General features: G+C 38.0%; 1 protein-coding gene across 1 annotated transcript in view; it reads right to left on the reverse strand.

Annotated features, from left to right (window-relative positions):
• THSD7B (thrombospondin type 1 domain containing 7B) overlaps positions 1–24,241 on the reverse strand; it is a 911,067-nt gene that overhangs the window by 296,161 nt on the left and 590,665 nt on the right. The window contains exon 12 of the mRNA XM_015475729.2: positions 19,395–19,589. Coding sequence (XP_015331215.2) covers positions 19,395–19,589 — 195 coding nt within the window. The remainder of the gene's footprint in view (positions 1–19,394; positions 19,590–24,241) is intronic.

Consider the following 24,241-nt stretch of genomic DNA (forward strand, 5'->3'; position numbering starts at 1 on the left):
CATTAGTGAGAGTCACGGCTGGTTATTTTAAATAGTAGGGAGCTTTATTAATCTATTTCCAGTCTTAAATGGCTGTTTTGGAAATGCTTGCTATAAGTTGATGATACATAGATTACTTTCTCATTGTGAAACAGTTTACATGTGCTGTGTTGCTCAGTCATGTCCAACTCTTTGCAACCCCATGAACTATAACCTGCCAGGCTCCCCTGTCCCTGGGCATTCTCCAGGAAAGACTACTGGAGTAGGTTGCCATGTCCTCCTCCAGGGGATCTTCCCAGCCCGGGGATTGAACCCAGGTCTCCCTCATTGCAAGTGGATTTTTGACCCTCAGAGTCACTAGGGAAGCCCACGAATACTGGAATGGGTAGTCTATCCCTTCTCCAGTGGATCTTCCTGACCCAGGAATCAAATGTGAGAGCCTATGTTGCATGTGGATTCTTTACCAGATGAGCTATCAGGGAGGCTCCAGATAGTTTACATTACACACAACAATTCTACAGTTGTCACCTGGAGGACCAGCTGTATCTCTTCTGTGATGCTTCTGGACTCAATAAATAAGGATTCCTATAGGTTATGAAAGATCTTGTAGAAGCTTTGGACACATCACTGTCTCTCCAGGGGGATATATTTCTTGCATCTACCATTAGGGCCACTTACTGAGAATAAGTTTGAGGAGCACTCCCTCTATCTCTGCTGTGAGCATTTACTGCATGGGAGACATATCAGTGGGTGAGGAGGATTAACACCTTCTTATCAGCATTCAACATACCCAAGTATCTAGTGCTTCTCACATGTCCAAAAAGCACAGTTTTCTCCATCTTTTATGTGTCCATTCTCTTCTCAACACACTTAACTCTAGATTTTCAGTCTACCTATTCCTTAAAACTGCTAACTCTTGCCAGAGTAATAACATCCTGAACTATCTTTTACTTTTTATCTTTCAGACTTGATAGTCAATGATAGCCTTGGAGCATTGACTACACCATCATTCTTGAAATGTCCTTTCACAACTTACCTTTCTGTCCCTCACCTCTGCTTCACACCCCCACCATCTTTCTGGGCATATCATTTTCTGTTCATCTATTTGTTGAATTCTTCTCCCTCTGTACCTCTCTTAACTAATGGGTTTCCAAAGGCATAGACTGACACTCTCTTTTCTGATCCTCACAAAGAGCATAATCCTCTGTACCCCTTAAGTCCTTAATTATTGTCTTCAGCTCAGATTTCTTACTCAAACTTCAGGGCCACAGACTGAAAATCTACACCTAAAGGATCAGTCAAAGTCAACCTGGCAACAGCAACACTCACTCACTCTGACCATCATAACTTTTCCTTCTCCTTCTACATTTCCCAGTTCTACCAATACTCATATTTAGCCCTCCACCAAATTCCCAGCTTAAATCACTATACTGGCTGCTTTCAAGATTTTATGGCCACCATAACTCATTCCCTTCAATCTTTTCCCTGCACTTCAGCCAGGACCAACTTACAAAGTTGGAAACTTGATCATATCATTCATCTACTTAAAAGTTTCCAGTGGTTTACACCATTCATGGAATAAAGTCTAGATTCTTCACTTTGGTCACCAAAGTTCCATAGGATTGGGTCTGTTGATATTTGTCTCACAAATATGCTGCACCACTCTGCTTGTGTCATACTAAAAATTCTCAGTATTATTTTTAACATGACAGTATTATTAAAAATAATACTGAGAATTTTTAGTTCCTAAAAGCCACTCATTTAACTTCTGGTCTTTGCATGTTCTATTCCAGGAATGGTCACCAGTTCTACCCTCTCTATATAGCCTAGTTAATGACTACCTGTCCTTTAGGTCCAAACTGGAATTACTCCTCCAGAAAGTCATCCTTGAACACACTCTTTATCTCCGTTCTAGAAGAGGTATTCTTCTGGACTTGGGTAGCATCTGATGGGCAGAATGCTGGCTCTCCAAGAACGTTTACATCCTAATCCCTAGAACAACTAAACATCTATGGTAAAATAAACTTTGTAGATGTAACTAAGATTATGGATGTTGGGATGAGATCATTTTGAATTATCTGGTTGGGTTCAACATAATCACATGATCTCAAATTCAGAGAACTTTTCCAGGTTGAGTAGAGTCAGAGGGGATATAAGTATGATAGAATAATCAAAGGCATACAATGTTACTGAATTTCAAGACTTTGGAGGAAAAGAACCATAAACAAGGAATGTAAGCAGCTCCTAGAAGCTGGGAAAGAAAACATGTTCCGCTAAACCTTCTAGAAAAAAAAAAAAATCCTATCTTGACAACATCTTGTTAATAGTCCTGTAAAATCTCTGACTTCAGACAAAGAGAAATGTAAGGTAATAAATTTGCATTGTTTTAAGTCATAAAATTTGTGGTAATTTGTTACAGAAGTAATAAAAAAAAAACTAATAAGCACCCTACATAACAGCTATTGTAGCAAGTACTATACTGTATTGTCACTATCCATACCAAAAATACCTAAATTATACTGCTGCTGCTGCTGCTGCTAAGTTACTTCAGTCATGTCCGACTCTGTGCAACCCCAGAGATGGCAGCCTACCAGGCTCCCCCGTCCCTGGGATTCTCCAGGCAAGAACACCGGAATGGGTTGCCATTTCCTTCTCCAATGCATGAAAGTGAAAAGTGAAAGTGAAGTCGCTCAGTCGTGTCCGACTCTTAGTGACCCCATGGACTGCAGCCCACCAGGCTCCTCCATCCATGGGATTTTCCAGGCAAGAGTACTAGAGTGGGGTGCCATTGTCTTCTCCGTAAATTATAGTGGAAGCTCTTAAATTAAAACCAAGTCTATCTATTCCTTTGTAGAGCTCCAAGGTCTAGCACACATAAATGATAAAAATTATTCCTTGAATAATTGAACAAAGTTTTCTAAAAAGATGAAAAAAAGGAAGACATAAGAGAGAGAAAGAATGGGAATAAGGAAAATGTTCATGTACAATGTAACCAAGTTACTGGCAGAACAAATATTCTGTAAAATGTATGCTGTCTCTATGTTTGTGATATCTTTCTTAATTACATGGGATCACTGTTTGAAGAAGGCTTTGAGCAAATTGGTTAATGCAGAGATAATTTTCACAATAAAAAACAAATTATCGGTGGTCCTTAACTTTGGAAAATTCTGAAAGAGATGGGAATACTAGACCACATGACCTGCCTCTTGAGAAATCTGTATGCAGGTCAGGAAGCAACAGTTAGAACTGGACTTGGAACAACAGACTGGTTCCGAATCGGGAAAGGTGTACATCAAGGCTGTATACTGTCACCCTGCTTATTTAACTTATATGCAGAGTACATCATGAGAAACGCTGGGCTGCATGAAGCACAAGCTGGAATCAAGATTGCAGGGAGAAGTATCAGTAACCTCAGATACGGAGGAGACACCACTCTTATGGCAGAAAGTGAAGAGAACTAAAGAGCCTCTTGATGAAAGTGAAAAAGGAGAGTGAAAAAGTTGGCTTAAAGCTCAACATTCAGAAAACTAAGATCATGGCATCCGGTTGCATCACTTCATGGCAAATAGATGGGGAAACAGTGTCAGACTTTCTTTTTTCAGGCTCCAAAATCACTGCAAATGGTGATTGCAGCCATGTAATTAAAAGGTGCTTACTCCTTGGAAGAAAAGTTATGACCAAACTAGACAGCATATTAAAAAGCAGAGGCATTACTTTGCCAACAAAGGTTCGTCTAGTCAAGGCTATGGTTTTTCTAATAGTCATGCATGGATGTGAGAGTTGGACTATAAAGAAAGCTGAGTGCTGAAGAATTGATGCTTTTGAACTGTGGTGTTGGAGAAGACTCTTGAGAGTCCCTTGGACTGCAAGGAGATCCAACCAGTCCTTCCTAAAGGAAATCAGTCCTGAATATTCATTGGAAGGACTGATGTTGAAGCTGAAAATCCAATACTTTGGCCACCTGATGTGAAGAACTGACTCGTTTGAAAAGACCCTGGTGCTAGGAAAGATTGAAGGCGGGAGGAAAAAGGGACCACAGAGGATGAGACAGTTGGATGGCATCACCAACTCAATGCACATGAGTTTGAGTAAACTCCGGGAGTTGGTGATGGACTGGGAGTCCTGGAGTCTATGGGGTCGCTAAGAGTCAGACACAACTGAGCGACTGAACTGAACTGAACTAACTTTGATTACATTCTAGTCATAATCAGTATTAATCTTTGGATTCAGAACCAGCTAGTATTTTAAAAATATTTTAAAAAATCAATCTCCACTACAACTCTGAGGACATTTTTCACCTTAAATTAGAAACTTATAACTTATTCTACAAAAACACAAATCTACAATATTTAAAAGGTATTAGTTATCCAGTTATTTTGAATATATCATTTTTTAGTAACCTAGGTAGATTTTCTATTTTTTTAGACTGATAATTTACAGTACTGTATAAGCAACTGCTTTAGTTATCACTAAATCTAAAACTTGTGATTATCTAATTTGCATAAAACACAGAGAACACTCAGATATTAAACTGAAGACTCTAGTTAAAAAAATGGAAAAAGAAAAAATAAACACCTTAGATGGTCCCCTATACAACAAAGGGCTTGTATTCATGTCTGTATGCTTCTCTGGGTGTGTCTATGTTAGAGAATAGCATTGCTTTATAGTCTAAGCCCATGTTTTTTAATACTATCATTCATGTTTGAGATTGCTTATTTTATTTACTACCAAATTACATGGGGGAAACCAAAATACAAGCATTCGTATCACAACAATAAAAATAAGGCTTCAGAAGTGCACATTTTTCACTACTTATTTTTCTACCAAAGATATGGCAAACAAAAGAAGAGCAAAGAGTATTTTGCTCTCCATTCAACTTTACAAAGATTAACCCACTGTAGTTGCTGACTGACAGTGAACTCAATGTTTCAGACAGAGGAAATTAAAGACAATGACAGAATGCTTGTGGTTTGGACAAACAGACCCTTACACAGTTACATGCACTTCAGAAAGAATTCCAATAAATCACACTTCTTAACATCTTCCAATACATAAAAGCAATACAATCATTACATTGAGATTTCTGTTTTTTGTGACTAGCGGTAGGTTTCTACCAAGATGCATGCTGACTGCATTACCTAACAACAAAAGTTCAGTTCAGTTCACTCAGTCGTGTCCGACTCTCAGTGACCCCATGGACTGCAGCACGCCAGGCCTCCCTGTCTATCACCAACTCCTGGAGTTTACTCAGACTTACGTCCATTGAGTCAATGATGCCATTCAACCATCTTATCCACTGTTGTCCCCTTCTCCTCCTGCCTTCAATCTTTCCCAGCATCGGGGTTTTTTCAAATGAGTCAGTTCTTCGCATCAGGTGGCTGAAGTACTGGAGTTTCAGCTTCAACATCAGTTTTTGCAATGAATATTCAGGACTGATTTCCTTTAGGAAGGACTGGTAGGATCTCCTTGCAGTGCAAGGGACTCTCAAGAGTCTTCTCTAACACCATAGTTCAAAAGCATCAATTCTTCAGTGTTCAGCTTTGTTCACAGTCCAACTCTCACATCCACACATGACTAACTAGAAAAAGCATAGCTTTGACTAGACAGACCTTTGTTGGCAATGTAATGTCTCTGCTTTTTAATATCCTGTCTAGTTTGGTCATAACTTTCCTCCCAAGGAGCAAGAGTCTTTTAATTTCATGGTTGCAATCACCATCTGCAGTGATTTTGGAGCCTGAAAAAAGAAAGTCTTGCCTCTGTTTCCACTGTTTCCCCATCTATTTGCCATGAAGTGATGCAACCAGATGCCATGATCTTAGTTTTCTGAATGTTGAGCTTTAAGCCAACTTTTTCACTCTTCTCTTTCACTTTCATCAAGAGGCTCTTTAGTTCTTCTTCACTTTCTGCCATAAGAGTGGTGTCACCTCCATATCTGAGGTTACTGATACTTCTCCCTGCAATCTTGATTCCAGCTTGTGCTTCATGCAGCCCAGCGTTTCTCATGATGTACTCTGCATATAAGTTAAATAAGCAGGGTGACAGTATACAGCCTTGATGTACACCTTTTCCTATTCGGAACCAGTCTGTTGTTCCAAGTCCAGTTCTAACTGTTGCTTCCTGACCTGCATACAGATTTCTCAAGAGGCAGGTCAGGTGATCTGGTACTCCCATCTCTTTAAGAATTTTCCACAGTTTATTGTGATCCACACAGTCAAAGGCTTTGGCATAGTCAATAAAGCAGAAATGTTTTTCTGGAACTCTCTTGCTTTTTTGATAATCCAGCAGACATTGACAATTTGATCTCTGGTTCTTCTCCCTTTTCTAAAACCAGCTTGAACAACTGGTAGTTCACAGTTCATGTATTGTTGAGCCTGACTTGGAGAATTTTGAGCATTACTTTGCTAGTGTGTGAGATGAGTGCAATTGTGTGGTAGTTTGAGCATTCTTTGGCATTGCCTTTCTTTGGGATTGGAATGAAAACTGACCTTTGCCAGTCCTGTGGCCACTGCTGAGTTTTCCAGATTTGCTGGCATATTGAGTGCAGCACTTTCACAGCATCATCTTTCAGGATTTGGAATAGCTCAACTGGAATTCCATCACCTCCACTAGCTTTGTTCATAGTGATGCTTCCTAAGGCCCACTTGACTTCACGTTCTAGGATGCCTGGCTCTAGGTGAGTGATCACACCATCGTGATTATCTGGGTAATGAAGATCTTTTTTGTACAGTTCTTTGTGTATTCTTCCACCTCTTCTTAATATCTTCTGCTTCTGTTTGGTCCATACCATTTCTGTCCTTTATTGAGCCCATCTTTGCATGAAATAGTCCCTTTAAGTCACATATAAACTAGCTTTCACCACTACATCTTTGTAGCAGTTCCTTAGAGTTATCTAAGAGGCTATCTCCTGGGCTATAGTTATCATTCAGACCCTGGATAAAGCTATACTCACAACATGAGTGTTGTGCATTTGTCTTTCAGTGAAAATTTTGGTGACCACTAAGGGACTCAGAATATACTTGTCTCATTTGCCTGAACTCTATCTGGGGCCTTGACCCTCCAGAAAAGGCCCTTTGTGCTAATCTACACCCTCAGGGAATCTAGACAACTGGGTTAGTCTCTCCTAGGTCCTGGATCTCCTGTGTTGATTCACAGTTCTTAAGGTTTTTTTTTTTTTTGGTGATTGTTAAACTCCTTGCCATTAAGAGTAAGTTTTCCTTCAACTTATATTCAAGAAGAGGTAACTAGGTTACCCGGATGAAAGACAATGGGAAGATTTTGCTCAGTTATAAGCCACTGAGTGGGTTATTCCAGTTGAGAGAGGTTGGGAGCTCGCTCAGTTGAAATACACAGAGTAGTTTGGACTGGATGATTACATAGGAGGCTTGATTGGCATCTTTTCTTGAATACTTTAAGCAGAGTTTGTCTGAATAAGTTACCATGTGAGCACTTTCAGCTCCAAAGATAAGAGACACAGCTTTTCTCAACCAGTTACAGCTTTCTTAGTCAACTGGGAAAGTTATGACAGTGGCAAGGGCAAGCCCTCACACCATGCAATGGTCCCATGAGGAGACCCACTCCTTAATTCAAAGACACTGGCTTTGGGGACACATATAACATTGGTCATCCAGTGTTCCAAATATCCATGGAAATTTTATACAGCCAGAGGGAGAAACAGACATGTGAAAGAGCTGAGATGAATCCAGGGTGCTTCCTAGAGGTGTTAAGCCAAACAGCATACCAGCCCACCATGCAGTCTTTTATTCTGACAAACTGACATTTAAATGGGAAACAAAGGCTTCAAAGCAGAAGAAAGTGGTGTCAGATAAACCTTTGACTCATATCCTGCCAGGTTCATATATATATATATGAGCTTATACTTGCAAGTAGTTTGGAAATTAAGAAAACTTCATCCTGAAAAAGGTCTTGATGGGATTCTCCTGACATTCCAACAGTGGCTTTTACATATGCAGTTAGAGAAAAAGCTGGCTTTGTATAATATTCTTTCAAAATTCTTACCCTAAGGGAACAAAAGTCCTTCTAGGAAGAGCTTACAATGATCTCCCTGAGTCTTTGAGATGTAAATGTTCTACCAGGTCTTCTCAGAAACTCTTATCTAGACCATCTCTAATTTCTGAGATTGAAAAAAAAAAGGGGGGGGCGGTTAGCTTTTATCCAAGAGTAAACTCCAAGAATAAACTCATTCCAACAGTTATTATAAACTAGTGAGTTTTATATTGTAATACCAGATTCATGTCTTAAGTTTTAAAATGAAGCTGTGAGATCTCTGATTATATGTCTGTGTATATATTATAGAATATTATATGTTTCTACCTTTGGTAATGTTTTATAAAAATTAAACTGTAAGAGAGACCTATTTAATTGGCTTAAATATAATGAAGTGCTTCAAGAAATTCTCAGAAATACAAGTTAACCCAATTTTTTTTAAGATCACATGATTGAGGATTAATCATTACCCAATAGAAACAAGCTTATTGGTTTAAGTAAAAAACCAATAGCATGACAACATTATTGTATCTATGTTTGCTGAATGTCAAAAAAGATCATGTTACCACTAACAAAATTTGTCAGCAAGAAAAATGATATTTTCATAAAGAAATTTCAATGCAAGCACGATTTTTAGGTGAATGCTAAGAATGTTTATGTCTTACTCTATTTCTACTTAAAGACAGTTTCTCTAGATCTTCTGATAACTTGAAACTTTAGAGTTTTACTAAGTTAAATGATAGGGATTGATCAACTGTCTAGATTATTTCCAAATAAAATACAGGAAAATTTATACTTGCTTAGCAATTAAAATCTCAAATTTCATATTCTTACAAAAAAAAATAAAGATGTTTGGTTCACTGGGCACATGTCTTGTACCACATTGGAGAAAAAATTACATTGTGGAAAAATGTGTGTTTCTAGAGGTAACGGAATATGTTCATAAGTTTGACAATCAGACATGCTAATGTGATAGTTTACAACTGTTTTTTCTTGGTTTTCACTAAAGATGGAGTTCTTAAGGTTTGAAAATTATGATTAATATGTGAAATTAGAACCACTAAAATAAAGAAAGTGTTTTCATATGCAAAAAAACTTTTAAAAGGGTAAATAGAAAGGAAATGCATTCTATTAAGGGAAAACAAAGTAATTATTTTCAAAAGACAGCCTAAGAGAAAAAGAAAAAAGATAACTCAAAGGATAAAATCTAAAACAAAAAATGCAAATTATAGGCTTATGGAAAAGAAATCTTGAGAAAGAATTTGATGTACAGTCAGGGCTGGCTAAGATTAACATGAACTTAATTGGTTGAAAGAATTCTAATATTAAAAATAAACTTTTGCAAAACTAGAATTTGAATCTCTCTGTTATGACCTCTTGCTAATGTTGGCATTTCTCAGAGAGCCCCAGAAAAATCAAAGGGAAAAAAAAAAACAGAGAAAGTTATTAAATTATTTAGGTTTACTTGATATATTAATTATATGATTAACATTGTTAAATGAATGATGATGAATCTTAGGTAATATTGTATGAATAAATATTGTTAATGTAAATATTCTAGAGTTTATATGAAATTGCTAAAATTTAGTTGTCCTATGTTATCATTTATAGTCCAAATTATCTTAAAATGTAACAGAAATAACCAAATTTCTTTGTCAATAGTAATCAGATCCTTAAAGATGCCATTTTAAAAGTCTTTTGTCATTTATAGTTATTTTATTCTATTACTTTTATGAAAATTCTTCATCTTCAAGAAGATTCATAGAAAGGGCTTTTTTGGGGACAATTACAGGTTTTTTTTTAATTAATTTATTTTTTATTGAAGGATAATTGCTTTACAGACAATTACAGGTTTTTGACAACTTTCAGATTATACTACAGAACTGGGTAAGAAATTAAAGAATTCTAATGAACAAACTGATGACTTCATAAAATTGTTAACGGGAAAGCAACAAAATTAATTGCCTAGGACTGAATGAACTGATGATAGGGTTATAATTTTTTAGACTATTTTTTCTCTTTAGACTTTTTGTCTAAAATATCACTGCTTAGCTTTGTTTTTCTAGATATAAGGAAATATTTCTTGTACAATGACTAACAATCATTTGATAAATTATACCTTTGTAAGTAGAAGTGAAACATTTATCTTTTTTTCCTACCTGATCCCTCCAGAATTGGATACTTTTTATTCTTATTTTCATGGAAATAAAGTTATTTGCATAAGTTCAATAAAAATCTGTTCTCCTTTTAACAGGGCACAATGGAAACATTGGTTATGTTATTATAGCTTTGACTGGAATGTTGTGTTTCAGAATAAACATAGAATCAGATATAACCAGTCAGCTTTAAAAAACTAATACAAACTTTGTGCGTATGTGCTTGCTCTGTTGCTCAGTTGTGCTCATGTCCATACCCGACTCTTAACGATCCAATGCACTGCAGTGTGCTAGGATTCTCTGTCTATGGGATTATCCTGGCAAGAATACTGGAGTGGGTTGCCATTTTCTTCTCCAAGGGATCTTCCTGACCCAGTGATCCAGCCTGTGTCTCCTGAGCCTCTAGCTTTGTCTCAGGCGAATTCTTTACCACTGAGCCACGTGCGAAACCCCAAGAAAGACTTTATGAAGCCATGAAACCCCTTAGAGTGACAGCCTACTCCCTTATTTTCAGGGTTCTTGGCAACCTTGGTTGGTGGCTCAGAAAGTAAAGTGTCAGTCTGCAATGCAGGAGATCTGCGGTTCAATCCCTGAGTTGGGAAGATCTCCTGGAGAAGGAAATGGCAACCCACTCCAGTATTCTTGCCTGGAAAATCCCATGGATGGAGGAGCCCAGTGGGCTACAGTCCATGGGGTCACAGAGTTGGATCTGACTGAGCAACACTTTCTTTTCTTTCAGCAACCTTATCAGGTGAATAAGAAAGGACTCTCAAGCTATCTGGGGGACTTGAGAAGAGAGGAATTCACCCAAATCTATAGGTATCATAGGTAAATCTGATGGCAAGTCCTAGGCATAATTTTCCTGGCTTTGAGAAGTCTTATAAACTTTAGTCTGGGACTGTTTATAATTTTAAAAAAAAAATGCAACCAAATTTAAAGAGCCTATATAAACAATTGCTATTCTTGGTACACTTATATAAATAATCAGGCCAAGTTTATTGAAACCAGACTTACTAAATTAGTCTTAGTTTGGCTGTATTGGTGGAAATGAGGATAATTTTATAGAAAAAAAATTTCAGTAATATACCTTTATAGTCCTAAATGGCTCCTGTTGATATATTATAGTGTCACAAAAGTTTAAATGAATTGTTAAAAGGACATTTTAAGCTTGTTTCTGAAGTTTATCACAGTAATCTGTCTTTGGATAAGGATCAGATACCCCATGAAGTACATTCCGGAGAATATATACTGGAAAAAATATATCATTTAAAGGACTCTCTCCCGCCTAGATGGAAAGACCTTTATCAGCTACTCTTAGCTTGTTTATGCACAACAAAACTAAAGGGAATTGACTCTTAGATTCATATTTCCCACTTAAAAAAGGTCCCTGAACCAGACTTGTCTGTAGAGAGGATTGCTAGCCTCAAACTCACCTTCGCACAAATGCTCAAACAGAAGAAAAACAGCATCCACAATAGGAAGAGAAGATGAGGGCATCAGAAGCAGATATTTATTCCAAAGTACCAGAGCAGATCTTGATTTCTTGGGACTTCTACATAGGAATCAAATGTTTTTCTAACACAGGCACAATCCTATGAAAAATTTTAAAAATCTAATGTTTTGATCTACGGTCAATTATCTATGTCCAATACTTCTGGTTCACCTTGGTAGATTTCTAACACTCTGATTGGATGATCCCTTTGAAAATTTTAACATAAATATGAATTTTCTATCAAAGTTATTCAAGCTCAATCAGAACAATAAGCTAAATTTCACTAGAAAACCATAACTTCCCACTTATCAGGAGGGGCCTTTCCTCAGCTATGGACTGTATTTATATGGCAAGAGTCACTTAAGAGTAATGACTTAATTGGACTTGTTAATAGAACACATTTAATCACCCACATTAAAAACAAAAAAGAAAATCAGATTTCTGCCTTAAACAGTCTGTTCCCTAGTCTTGGTGATCTCTTAAGAACTGGTTTGATGCTGGCCGTTCAGTGCATGAATCCCCATTATGACCTTATTATTACTTCTGGTAATGTAACATATATTCTGCTTATTCTGCTGAGTCTCTGACGAAAGTAATGATTACTAAGAGACTTGAAATGACTGACTGAATATTCAGTTCTATATAGAATTAAAATGATTATAGTAGTGCTATAGTAGATGTAAGAAGAAACAACAAGGGAGAATCATTTCCTGGATCATACAGACTAGTAAGACAGGTAGTCCAGAGCTATTTATGGTTACCATTAGAAGGACCTAGTCATAGCACTTGGATTGTTTATCAATGAAATCTGACCTTGACATAGGAATGAACATTCCTAGGGCTATGGGACATGAAATGCCTCCCCAACTTTGAATTTATGACCAAAAGGGGGGCACTCAAGCAGAACAAGAGCAAAGACGATCCCACTCTCCACCCAAGTCTGCAAAGATTAATCCACTATACTCCTTGACTGACTCAGTACACTCTATGCTTTCAACAGAGGATGCTAAAGAAAATAAAAAGAGACTGTGTGCTTTGGACAAACAGAGCCATAGATAGTTACATGTATTTCAGGAAGAATTTTAATAAACCTCACTTCTTGCATATTCCTAGAACACTACGATCATAAAGTTGAGACTTCTATTCTCTGTAACTAGTCGTTTTCACCAAGAGGTATGCTGTATCGAATTCTATAACAGAAACAAAATCACATATAAACTAGCCTACTCCTCTACCTCCTTAGAGCAGTTTCTCAGAGCTACTTGAGAGGCTGTCTCCAGGGCTGTAGTCCCCAGTTAAGGCCATGAATACACCTTAACTCTCACATTGTGCATTTTTCTTTCAATTGACACTACTATGTAATCCATTTGACTGATTTTTTTTAAACAGTTCATGTATTTCATGAAATCGGCCAGTTGTTTAGGTCATCTAGGTACTCAGACATACAAAGATCAATTAGCTAGGCAAAACCTTAGCATTTAATGATTTAGAAAATGAAGTCTAGGTGGTTTTTTTTTTTTTTTTGGTGTGTGTGTGTGTAATTTTTAGGATAGAGTATAATGGTTTTTCAAGATTTACCTTAAAAGTATATGTTAAATAAAAGTCATTAAAGTTATGATAATTGATAACACAAACTTACTGGCTGTAAAATAAATAAATGTCCTAGGATTTTCAATTATTTCATTCTCAATTTACTGACAAATTATCATTAACAAACCTTCAAAAGGAAGAAAAAATTGGCCACGAATTAAAAATTTTCTTTCCCTCTCAAGGAAATTCTCTCTCATCTCAAATATATGGACAGAGCTGTTAAGATAATGGTTTCTGAAACATGACACACGAACATGCAAACCAAGTTCCATTAAACTGTCCCTTAACATGGAATTATTCCTGCCACATATCTTCTACCCCACTATACAGTGGTCATGTATGGATGTGAGAGTTGGACTGTGAAGAAAGCTGAGCGCCGAAGAATTGATGCTTTTGAACTATGGTATTGGAGAAGACTCTTGAGAGTCCCTTGGACTGCAAGGAGATCCAACCAGTCCATTCCAAAGGAGATCAGCCCTGGGATTTCTTTGGAAGGAATGATGTTAAAGCTGAAACTCCAGTACTTTGGCCACCTCATGTGAAGAGTTGACTCATTCGAAAAGACTCTGATGCTGGGAGGGATTGGGGGCAGGAGGAGAAGGGGACAACAGAGGATGAGATGGCTGGATGGTATCACTGACTCGATGGATGTGAGTCTGAGTGAACTCTGGGAGTTGGTGATGGACAGGGAGGCCTGGCGTGCTGTGATTCATGGGGTCGTAAAGAGTCAGACACGACTGAGCAACTGAACTGAACTAATATTGTTAAAGATTAAAAATCTGTTTTATCTTAGAAGCAGAAGATATGTTTTATGCTGCATACATTTATATATGAGCACTTATTATAGACAAAATATCAAAGTATAACATGTAACTTAATGTTTCTCTTTGTGACTGCATGTTTCACCTTACTTACAGATGGGTTCCTGATCTGCATGCAGAAATACTATTAAGGACTCTCATGGATTTCGTCAATCCATTAGAGTAAGTTAAATGTAAAATAATCATGCATCTAATGCATCCAAACAAAGGGGAGTCTTGAACCCAAGGGAATTAGCACTTGAGTTGCTCATGAGAACAAATGGTCATCTCTGCTTAATTCTTCAATGTCAATACCAATAGTATTAACCTAATTATTATTCTGGTATTTTTCTTGGTTCTCATTTCCTGAATTAAGCTTTTTTTGCCTATATGAAAAAACCTACAATGAAGAGAAGTTCTGGAATATTTATCTAGATAAGAAGTTAGATATATTACAATGTCAATTATTTATATATTATCGCAAAAACTGCTCTGATACTTTGATTAAACTACTTATGACTTTAGTTTTCATTAAATTTCAAAGAAGTAAATTGAACCAATAATAAGCATATACCATAAAAGCAGAATCTATGTATGTACGTATGTATGTATCTATATGTGGGCTTCCCAGATGGTACTCAGTTCAGTTCAGTCAGTCATGTTCAACTCTTTCTGACCCCATGGACTGCAGCATGCCAGGTTTCCCTGTCCATCACCAACTCTCAGAGCTTACTCAAACTTACTCAAACATCGAGTCAGTGATGCCATCCAGCCATCTCATCCTCGGTAATCCCTTACTCCTCCTGTACTCAATCTTTCCTAGCATCAGGGTCTTTTCTAGTGAGTCAAGTTCTTCGCATCAAGTGGCCAAAGTAATGGGAGTTTCAGCTTCAACATCAGCCCTTCCAATGAATATTTAGAACTGATTTCTTTAGGATAGACTACTTGGATCTCCGCGCAGTCCAAGGGACTCTCAAGAGTCTTCTCCAATTCCACAGTTCAAAAGCATCAATTCTTTAGTGCTCAGCTTTCTTTATAGTGCAGTTCTCACATCCATATATGATTATTGGAAAAACCATAGCCTTGACTAGATGGACCTTTGTTGGCAAAGTAATGTCTCTGCTTTTTAATATGCCGTCTAGGTTGGTCATAGCTTTGCTTCCACAAGTAGCAAGTGTCTTTTAATGTCATGGCTGCAGTCACCATCTGCAGTGATTTTGGGGCCCAAGAAAATAAAGTCTGTCACCATTTCCATTGTTTCCCCATCTATTTGCCATGAAATGATTGGACTGGATGCCATGATCTTAGTTTTCTGAATGTTGAGTTTAAAACCAACTTTTTCACTCTCTTTTTTCACCTTCATCAAGAGGCTCTTTAGTTCTTCAATTTCTGCCATAAGAGTGGTGTCATCTGCATATCTGAGGTTATTGATATTTCTCCCGGCAATCTTGATTCCAGCTTGTGCTTCATCCAACCAGGCATTTTGCATGAAGTACTCTGCATATAACTTAAATAAGCTGGGTGACAATATGCAGCTTGTACACACTCCTTTCCCGATTTGGAACCAGTCTGTTGTTCCATGCCCAGCTCTAAATGTTGCTTCTTGATCTGCATACCAATTTTTGAGGAAGCAGGTCAGGTGGTCTGGTATTCCCATCTCTTTCAGAATTTTCCACATTTTGTTGTGATCTACACAGTCAAAGGCTTTGGCATAGTCATTAAGCAAAAGTAGATTTTTTTTATTTCTGGAACTCTCTCTTTTTTTTTTTGATGATCCAACAGATGATGGTAATTTGGTCTCTGGTTCCTCTGAATTTTCTAAATCCAGCTTGAATATCTGGAAATTCATGGTTCACGTACTGTTAAAGCCTGGCTTGGAGAATTTTGAGCATTACTTTGCTAGTGTATCAGATGAGTACAAGTGTGTGGTAATTTGAACTTTTTTGGCCTTGGCTTTCTTTGGGATTGGAATGAAAACTGACCTTTTCCAGTCCTGTGGCCACTGCTGAGTTTTCCAAATTTGCTGGCATATAGAGTGCAGCACTTTCACAGCATCATCTTTCAGGATTTGAAATAGCTCAACTGGAATTCCATCACCTCCACTAGCTTTGTTCGTATTGACTTGCCTTTGCATTCAAGGATATCTGGCTCTAGGTGAGTGATCACATCATCATGGTTATCTGGGTCATGAAGATCTTTTTTGTACAGTTCTTCTGTGTATTCTTCTACCTCTTCTTAATATCTTCTACTTCTTTTAGGTCTACACCATGTCTGTCCTTTATTGTGCCCATCTTTGTATGAAATCTTCCCTTGGTATCTCTAATTTTCTTGAAGAGATCTCAAGTCTTTTCCATTCTATTTTTTTGCTCGATTTCTTTGCATTGACCACAGAGGAAGGCTTTCTTATCTCTCCTTGCTATTCTTTGGAACTCTGCATTCAAATGGGTATATCTTTCCTTTTCTCCTTTGCCTTTAGCGTCTCTTCTTTTCACAGCTATTTGTAAGACCTCAGACAACCATTTTGCCTTTTCATATTTCTTTTTCTTGGGGATGGTTTTGATCACCATCTCCTGTACAATGTTACAAATGTCCATCCATAGTTCTTTAGGCACTCTATCAGATATAGGCCCTTTGAATCTGTTTGTCACTTCCACTGTATAATCATAAGGGATTTGATTTAGGTCATACCTAAATGGTCTGCTGACTTTTCCTACCTTCTTCAAGTCTGAATTTGACAATAAGGAGTTCATGATCTGAGCTACAGTCAGCTTCTGGTCTTGTTTTTTGCTAACTTGTATAGAGCTTCTCCATCTTTGGCTGCAAAGAATATAATCAATCTGATTTCAGTATTGACCATCTGGTGATGTCCATGTGTAGAGTCCTTCTCTTGTGCTAATGAACGAGGGTGCTTGCTCTAACAAGTGTGTTCTCTTGGCAAAACTCTATTAGCCTTTGCCCTGCTTCCTTTTGTACTCCAAGGACAAATTTGACTGTTACTTCATGTATCACTTGACTTCCTACTTTTGTATTTTCCAGTTCCCTATAATGAAAAGGACATCTTTTTTGGGTGTTAGTTCTAAAAGGTCTTATAGGTCTTCATAGAACCATTCAACTTCAGCTTCTTCAGCATTACTGGTTGGGGCATAGGCTTGGATTACTGTGATATTGAATGGTTTGCCTTGGAAACAAACAGAGATCATTCTGTCATTTTTGAGAGTGCATCCAAGTATTGCATTTTGGACTCTTTTGTTGACTATGATGGCTACTCCATTTCTTCTGAGGGATTCTTGCCCACAGTAGTAGATATAATTGTCATCTGAGTTAAATTCACCCTTTCCAGTCCATTTTAGTTCACTGATGTGTAAAATGTCAATGTTCACTCTTGCCATCTCCTGTTTGACCACTTCCAATTTGCCTTGATTCATGGACCTAACATTACAGGTTCCTAGTCAATATTCCTCTTTACCCCATCGGACTTTACTTACATTACCAGTCATATCCACAACTGGGTGTTGTTTTTGCTTTGGCTCCATCCCGTCATTCTTTCTGGAGTTATTTCTCCACTGATCTCCAGTAGTATATTGGGTACCTACTGACCTGGGGAGTTCCTCTTTCAGTGTCCTATCTTTTTGCCTTTTTATACTGTTCATGGAGTTCTTAAGGCAAGAATACTGAAGTTGTTTGCTATTCCCTTCTCCAACAAACCATATTTTGTCAGAATTCTCCACCATGACCCATCTGTCTCAGGTGGCCCTACACAGCATGGCTCATAGGTTTATTGAGTTAGACAAGGCTGTGGTCCATGTGATCAGTTTGGTTAGTTTTTTGTGGTTGTGGTTTTCTGTCTGTCTGCCTTCTGATGGATAGGGATAGGAGGGTTATGCAAGCTTCCTGATGGGAGAGACTGACTGAAGGGGAAACTGGGTCTTTTCTGATGGGTGGGGCCATGCTCAGTAAATCTTTAATCCAATTTTCTGTTGATGGGCAGGGCTGTGTTCCTTCCCTGTTGTTTGACCTGAGGCCAAACTATGGTGGAGGTAGTTACAGAAGGTTTTGGTGGAGGTAATGACACAAGGTTTTGTTTGTGCCCTCCAAGAGTCTGTTTCCCCAGTCCTGTGTAAGTTCTGGCACTTCTATGGTGGGGTTAATGGTGACCTCTTCCAAGAGGGTTTATGCCTAACCCAAGTCTGCTACACTCAGAGCTCCTGCCCCTGCGGCAGGCCACTGCTGACTTGCACCTCCGCAGGAGACACTCAACACAGTTCTGGCTCAGTCTCTGTGGCCTCTCTGGGTCCTGGTGCACACAAGGTTTATTTGAGCCCTCCAAGCATCTCTGGTGGGTATAGAATTTGATTCTAAATGTGATTTTGCCCCTCCTACCATTTTGCTGGGGCTTCTTCTTTGCTCTTGGATATGGGGTATCTTTTTATGGTGGGATCCAATAGTCTCTTGTCGACCAGGCAGTGCTAATGGTAAAGAATCTGCCTGCCATTTCAGAAGACACAAGAAATGTTGGTTTGATCTCTGGGTCAGGAAGATCCTCTGAAGAAGGGCATGGCAACCCACTCCCATATTGTTGCCCAGAGAATTCCTTGGAAAGAGGAGCCTGGTGGGCTACACTCCATAGGGTCACAAAGAGTTGTACATGACTGAAGCAACATAGCACACACACACAAAAGCAGAATCTATGTATATAATCAATTTTTGCCTTCCACTACTAAAGTTTTAAAATATCAAGTTACTTATAAGGTAATGGTAAAGACCCTGATACTGGGAAAGATTGAAGGCAGTGGGAGAAGCGGACAACAGAGGATGAGATGGTTGGATGGCATCACTGACTCAGTGGACATGTATTTGAGCAAACTTTGGGAAATAGTGAAGGACAGGGAAACCTGTCATGCTGCAGTCCATGGGGTCGCAAGGAGTAGGACATGGTTGAGCAACTGAACCCACCGATAAGGTAACGGCAAAAGACAATGATATAGGTGAGGTCTGTCTTTGATGCTTTTAACAAATCAGGTACTTCTTTCAAGCTTGCTGAGATCCTGGCATGAAAAATACCAGAAACTCTGCCATTTACTATTCTAAGGAAGTTGGTTGATATACTGCCATTTATCACGATAAAAATTAAAACGCTATATAGAGAGGAACTTCATAGCTTTGGAATGGTTCATATCTTTCATTTATTTCACAAGTATTAACTGAGTACATATTGTGTGTCAATCATATGCCTAGGAGATACATAATGGCAGGGAGGGTGGGGGGAAAGGGAGAGGTGATATAATTTCCCATCCTTCTGGAATGGATATTCTTCTCAAAAGGTTCAGGACAGCATCACCTGCTTGAAGCTAAAGAATAAAATGCACAACCTACCTGTGAGCTGTCGCCTTCTACTTCGAGTTGTTTCACAATTCGCGGAGCAGGGTGTAAACTTGGACCAAGCAGTGAAGGTGCAGTCATTGCGACATGGGACTGTACATTCTTGCGTGAGGGGAGGCATGCTGTTCATCTGCTTGAGGCATTCCGTCATTTCTGCTGATTGGTTATTATCAGAGATGCATGAGACAGCTAAAAAAAAAAAAAAAAAAAAGGATACTTTTGTTGCTATTTTAATTAAATCAAGCTGCTGCTGATTCTTGGACGAAATAGCAGAATTCCCTAATGTTTGAAAAATTTTGTTATCACTGTGATTGCAAAAGGTGTTCAACATAGCTAACCTTATTTCTCTCTGGAAATTAAATGTTTATTGTTGCCAGTGGAGGTATTTGATAATTTAATTGGTTTCATTATTAATCCAAACCCTGCACTGACAGCAACCAAAATAATTGTTCAGTAATTTTCTGTATGTCCTGCTTGTGAGCATTTGATCTCTAGAGATGGTATAAAACTAGAAAACAGAATCTACAACAGAACAATACAAAGATGAAAAAGGACCAAACCATGAAAAAAATCATTTGCATCTTTCATAGATTTGATTTTTGTTAACTTGCTAAATAGCACTTATGTTTAAATGGTCCTATGTTTGTCAGTCAGTATTTAAAAATAAATTTCCCTTTCTACAAGTAAACCATTTTTTCCCCTTACTAACATTTCAGGATAAGGTAAAATTTTTAATCATTTTTTCCAAGTACAGGCATAATGTCTCCAGATAATCCCTATTACAGATATCCTACCAATTGCAGATAACTCTTCAATGCTCCTCACATACTTTTTCAACTGGAATTGTCTGCAGTCATACCATGAACTTATTTCAAGGTAAAACATTTTTTTTGATTTTGCTTAATTTTTTAGTCTTTAGACTAATGCCACTGTATTCAATTATGAACAAATAATATTTTGTGCCTCTTTTATTCACCCTAATTATAGACTCAAAGGATGTATCTTTACTTTCTAGACCAGCATGTCTCAAACTTGGCATCAGTGACATTTTAGATTGGATCATTTCATTTTGTGGATACACAAGTTTGTCTTGCACATAGTAAGATACTTAGCAGCATTCTTGGCCTTAGCCAATTAGATGCCAATAGCACACGTACCCTCTTGGTTTTGAAAACCAAAAATGACTTTACACATTGACATGTCCCCCTGGTTGACAACTACACCTCTCAACTGATTTCTAACCATGGATGTCTTCGAGAATACAGAGATTTGATGGCATAACTTCAGATCTACTCAAACAGCATCTCTGGGAAAGAAGTCTAGAAATATTTTTTGTCTCTAAGTGTCCCAGGTGGTTCTGATCCAGCCTGTCCAATGGCCACCTGCCTTTGGCATGATGTCTTTGGAAATGGTATGTGTTAATGGATATTTGCTGAGTTTAGCATCCTAAGAACAAACTGTTTAGGATCACTTTTATTACAGCTCTTTAAATTCTACCAAATTAAAAGGAATAAAGAGACCACAACTAGGAACACTGTTGTTAAGAACTGTTTATATAAACTTTTCTAGCACAGGGTAAGTATATGAAAGGGCCTTCAGTTGTCCATTTCTCTTATATTCTGAATTTCTTTATCTGGAGCACAACAAAAAACAAGTCAATCTGAATATTATCTATCCATGTATCCATCCATTTATTTACTTATTATTTATGAAGTGGTGAAAGCCAAATGTATCTAATGCTTTAGGACCAAGGAATTAGCTAAAATAACAATGGCTGCACACACAATATGTCCCAGTTTGTACATCTGCTCTGAAGCAGGTGGGGCTATTCATTCATTCTGAATAGTTTTATTCTTGTTTCTGTCCATATCCTAGGAACAAAATCCACTGCACATCAAGCCAACATCACCTGCATTTTCTTTGTTGGGAATATTATAGCCATTAATGATGAATACAGTGCAAGATCTTTTCTCAAGTAGGGTACAAGCAAATGTTTACTTGAATTTCATGCTTAGATAACTAATCTGGAGTCAATTTAGGGGATTTTTACCATGCTAATTTATTTTCCAAGATGACAGTGTAATGAATAACATAAAGAGGAATTTTAAACACTTTGAAAAAATATTGCTATTTGAAAACTAAACCTCTACAAATATACAAATTAAGAGTTTTTCCAATGATAAAACATTTTTAAATACTTTATATAATTTCATTTAAGTTTAAAACTTGAAAACTATACAATAAACATTCAATGATATTTTTAAGTTTGGCAAGCTATCTAAATTAGAGTACAAATGGATTTATGAATGTCTATATTCAACTATATTGGTTTCCCTGGTGGTTCAGTGATAAATACTTTGCCTGCCAATGCAGGAGACATGGGTATGATCCCAGGGTGGGGAAGCTCTTCCGCATGAGAAAATGGCAACCCACTTCAGTATTCTTGCCTGGGAAATCCCAAGGACAGAGGAGCCTGGCAGGCTATAGCCCACGGGGTCGCAGAGTCAGACACAATGGAGCACACACACACACATATAGTTCTGTGGGCAATATTAAGCATGTATAAACTCCTTAAGTCAGAGTTTTTTTGAGAACTAAATCAGAGGCGGTAAGTAGATAAACTTATCAAATTTTGGGCCTTTATTACTGACACCTTTTCCGCTAATAGAAGTTACTGAAATTGAGTCATTTATTCATCCATCCATCTGCTCACTTGGTTACAAAATATAAGGAATTATGAATAATTATAAAAGCATTTTGTGTGTGTGCAAGGAAATATACATGTACATATAAATCTATCTTTCAAGGACGCTACTGTAGTGGCAGAGGTAAGCACATACACAGATAATAGCAGCACATTAATGCAGTTTCCCTAATGGCAATGACCAACTGGAAATCCTGGTACACAAGAGAAAAACAGGTACTTCATTCTTGGATGGAAATGATGTATAAGGTACAGGCGGGAAAGAAATAAGAAGAGACTGGACCTGTCAGACATCTGCTATTTAGTCGAACTCTGAGTTCTGGAACTTTTTGGATCATAGCACATCACTTGAAGGTCACAATCTAGAGAAATGATGTCTCTTTTGGTGTTTTTAAGTATTGAAAGCATTGTACTGTACTAGTGGGAAAGGTCTTTTCATCAGGCAAGGAAGAGGTATTTACTATTGATCATCCCTGTCATGTATTTCTACCCGAAATGAATCTTTTAAGAGGAACAGCAAATCAATGCTTAATTATATTTTATTAATTAAACTTGAAATATGGCTCTCTTTACTGGAGGAAAATTGTACTCCCAAGTAAAATTAGCTCAAATAGCTTTAGAACAATCTTATTGTGTGTTGTTTGAGATTTAGCTATCTTAAGCTTTGGACAGAAAGCTCTCAGACTGGCTGCCTGGAACAGCTGGGCACTGTCTTTAAAGGAATGATGGAGAAGCAGGTGGGTGAGCTGAGTTACTGAAACAGAGGTTCTCAGATGACAACAGTCACCTGGTGAGTGGGTGTGGTCAGAGGACCTGGAACCCTCCACATGTCTGTGTGGTTTTCTTATCCATAGTGTCTAGCAATGAGCAGAAAGCACAGAATTGAGTTCAGCTTTATCTTTCTCTTAATCATGACATAGCCTGAGTCTTGGGAGAAAAAAAAAAAATCACCAAAGAGGGGAAAAGAGTTACTAATTGCTTTCCCATGGTACATGATTCTTTTCAATTCTATCAGCATGAAAAGGAATGGCCTGGCAGGAAATGTAAAATTATCTGAGAATTTAGCAAAAGAAATAAAGCAAGGATCTGTATGTATTCTCAGTGTGATTCCTAGTTAATTTTTGGAGGACACCAGCTGTCAATGTGAGATGGTTAGGCAGCCTTCTTAGGCTTTAACGATGACTGAAATCAGCAGATTATTAACTACCACTAAATGACTAGACTTTCTGCCCCCATCACCTCTAAACTCTGATAGTGAGACATGCCATGATAAGTTTGTCTTCTATTCAATTATGATATGAAGAGGGCAGGGGTTGCTGGCCTTATGATAAGAAATGGTAATATTCTACCTGGAATGACTAAATAAGTGATGGAATCCACTTCAGATCTACTCGTGTTCATAACCTTCACCAAGGTCACATTACTTTCCCAAAGTTGTTCCTAACTAGAGTCCAACTCTAATAGTTGACAAGAAAAGGTAGGAAAAACTTGATTCAAGAGGTCATGATTTCCAGGAAAGGAGGGTGACATGCTAGAAAAATAGAAGAGCTCTATTAGCTTGCTGTTCTGAAACTGTGAACCACTTCAGTTCAGGTAGAGTTTGATATATGTACATCGAAAAGGAGGGGGCAGCTACTGCTCGGCTCACACAACATTCGAACAATATATTCTGCAGGGCAGACCCTGCAACAGAGGCCTGGGATACACAGGAGAAAGAAACATGGAAATAAAAGCTCATTCCACTCAGGGTCTTGCAAGGGCAGGACTCTGGGGCCTCAGGCACTGGGCAGCCAGGAGCCTTCCTGGATGGAGGGGAGGCTTGAAGAATGTACACAGTGAAGACATGAGTCTGACCAGGGGCCTGGCACAACTTATATCTGTGCAGAGGAATAAGCAGATGCGCTGGCTTCTGGCCCTTGCTATACACATTCTAAGATCCTGTACCTCTTCTTTGATAAGGCTCATAACATTTGTGACTACCTGTTCCATGTCTGTGTAACAGGAACAACTAATTTAATGATGCAATGCCAGGTTGCCCCTTATACATGTGGGGACTGGCGCTGGAATACAAGAGGAGGTCACAGATGGTAAGTCTAAAGAGTTAGATGTTATCATTGAAATTTACAAGCCTGTAATA

This window comes from Bos taurus, chromosome 2 (assembly GCF_002263795.3).
Source record: "Bos taurus isolate L1 Dominette 01449 registration number 42190680 breed Hereford chromosome 2, ARS-UCD2.0, whole genome shotgun sequence".
Classification (NCBI taxonomy): Eukaryota; Metazoa; Chordata; class Mammalia; order Artiodactyla; family Bovidae; genus Bos; species Bos taurus.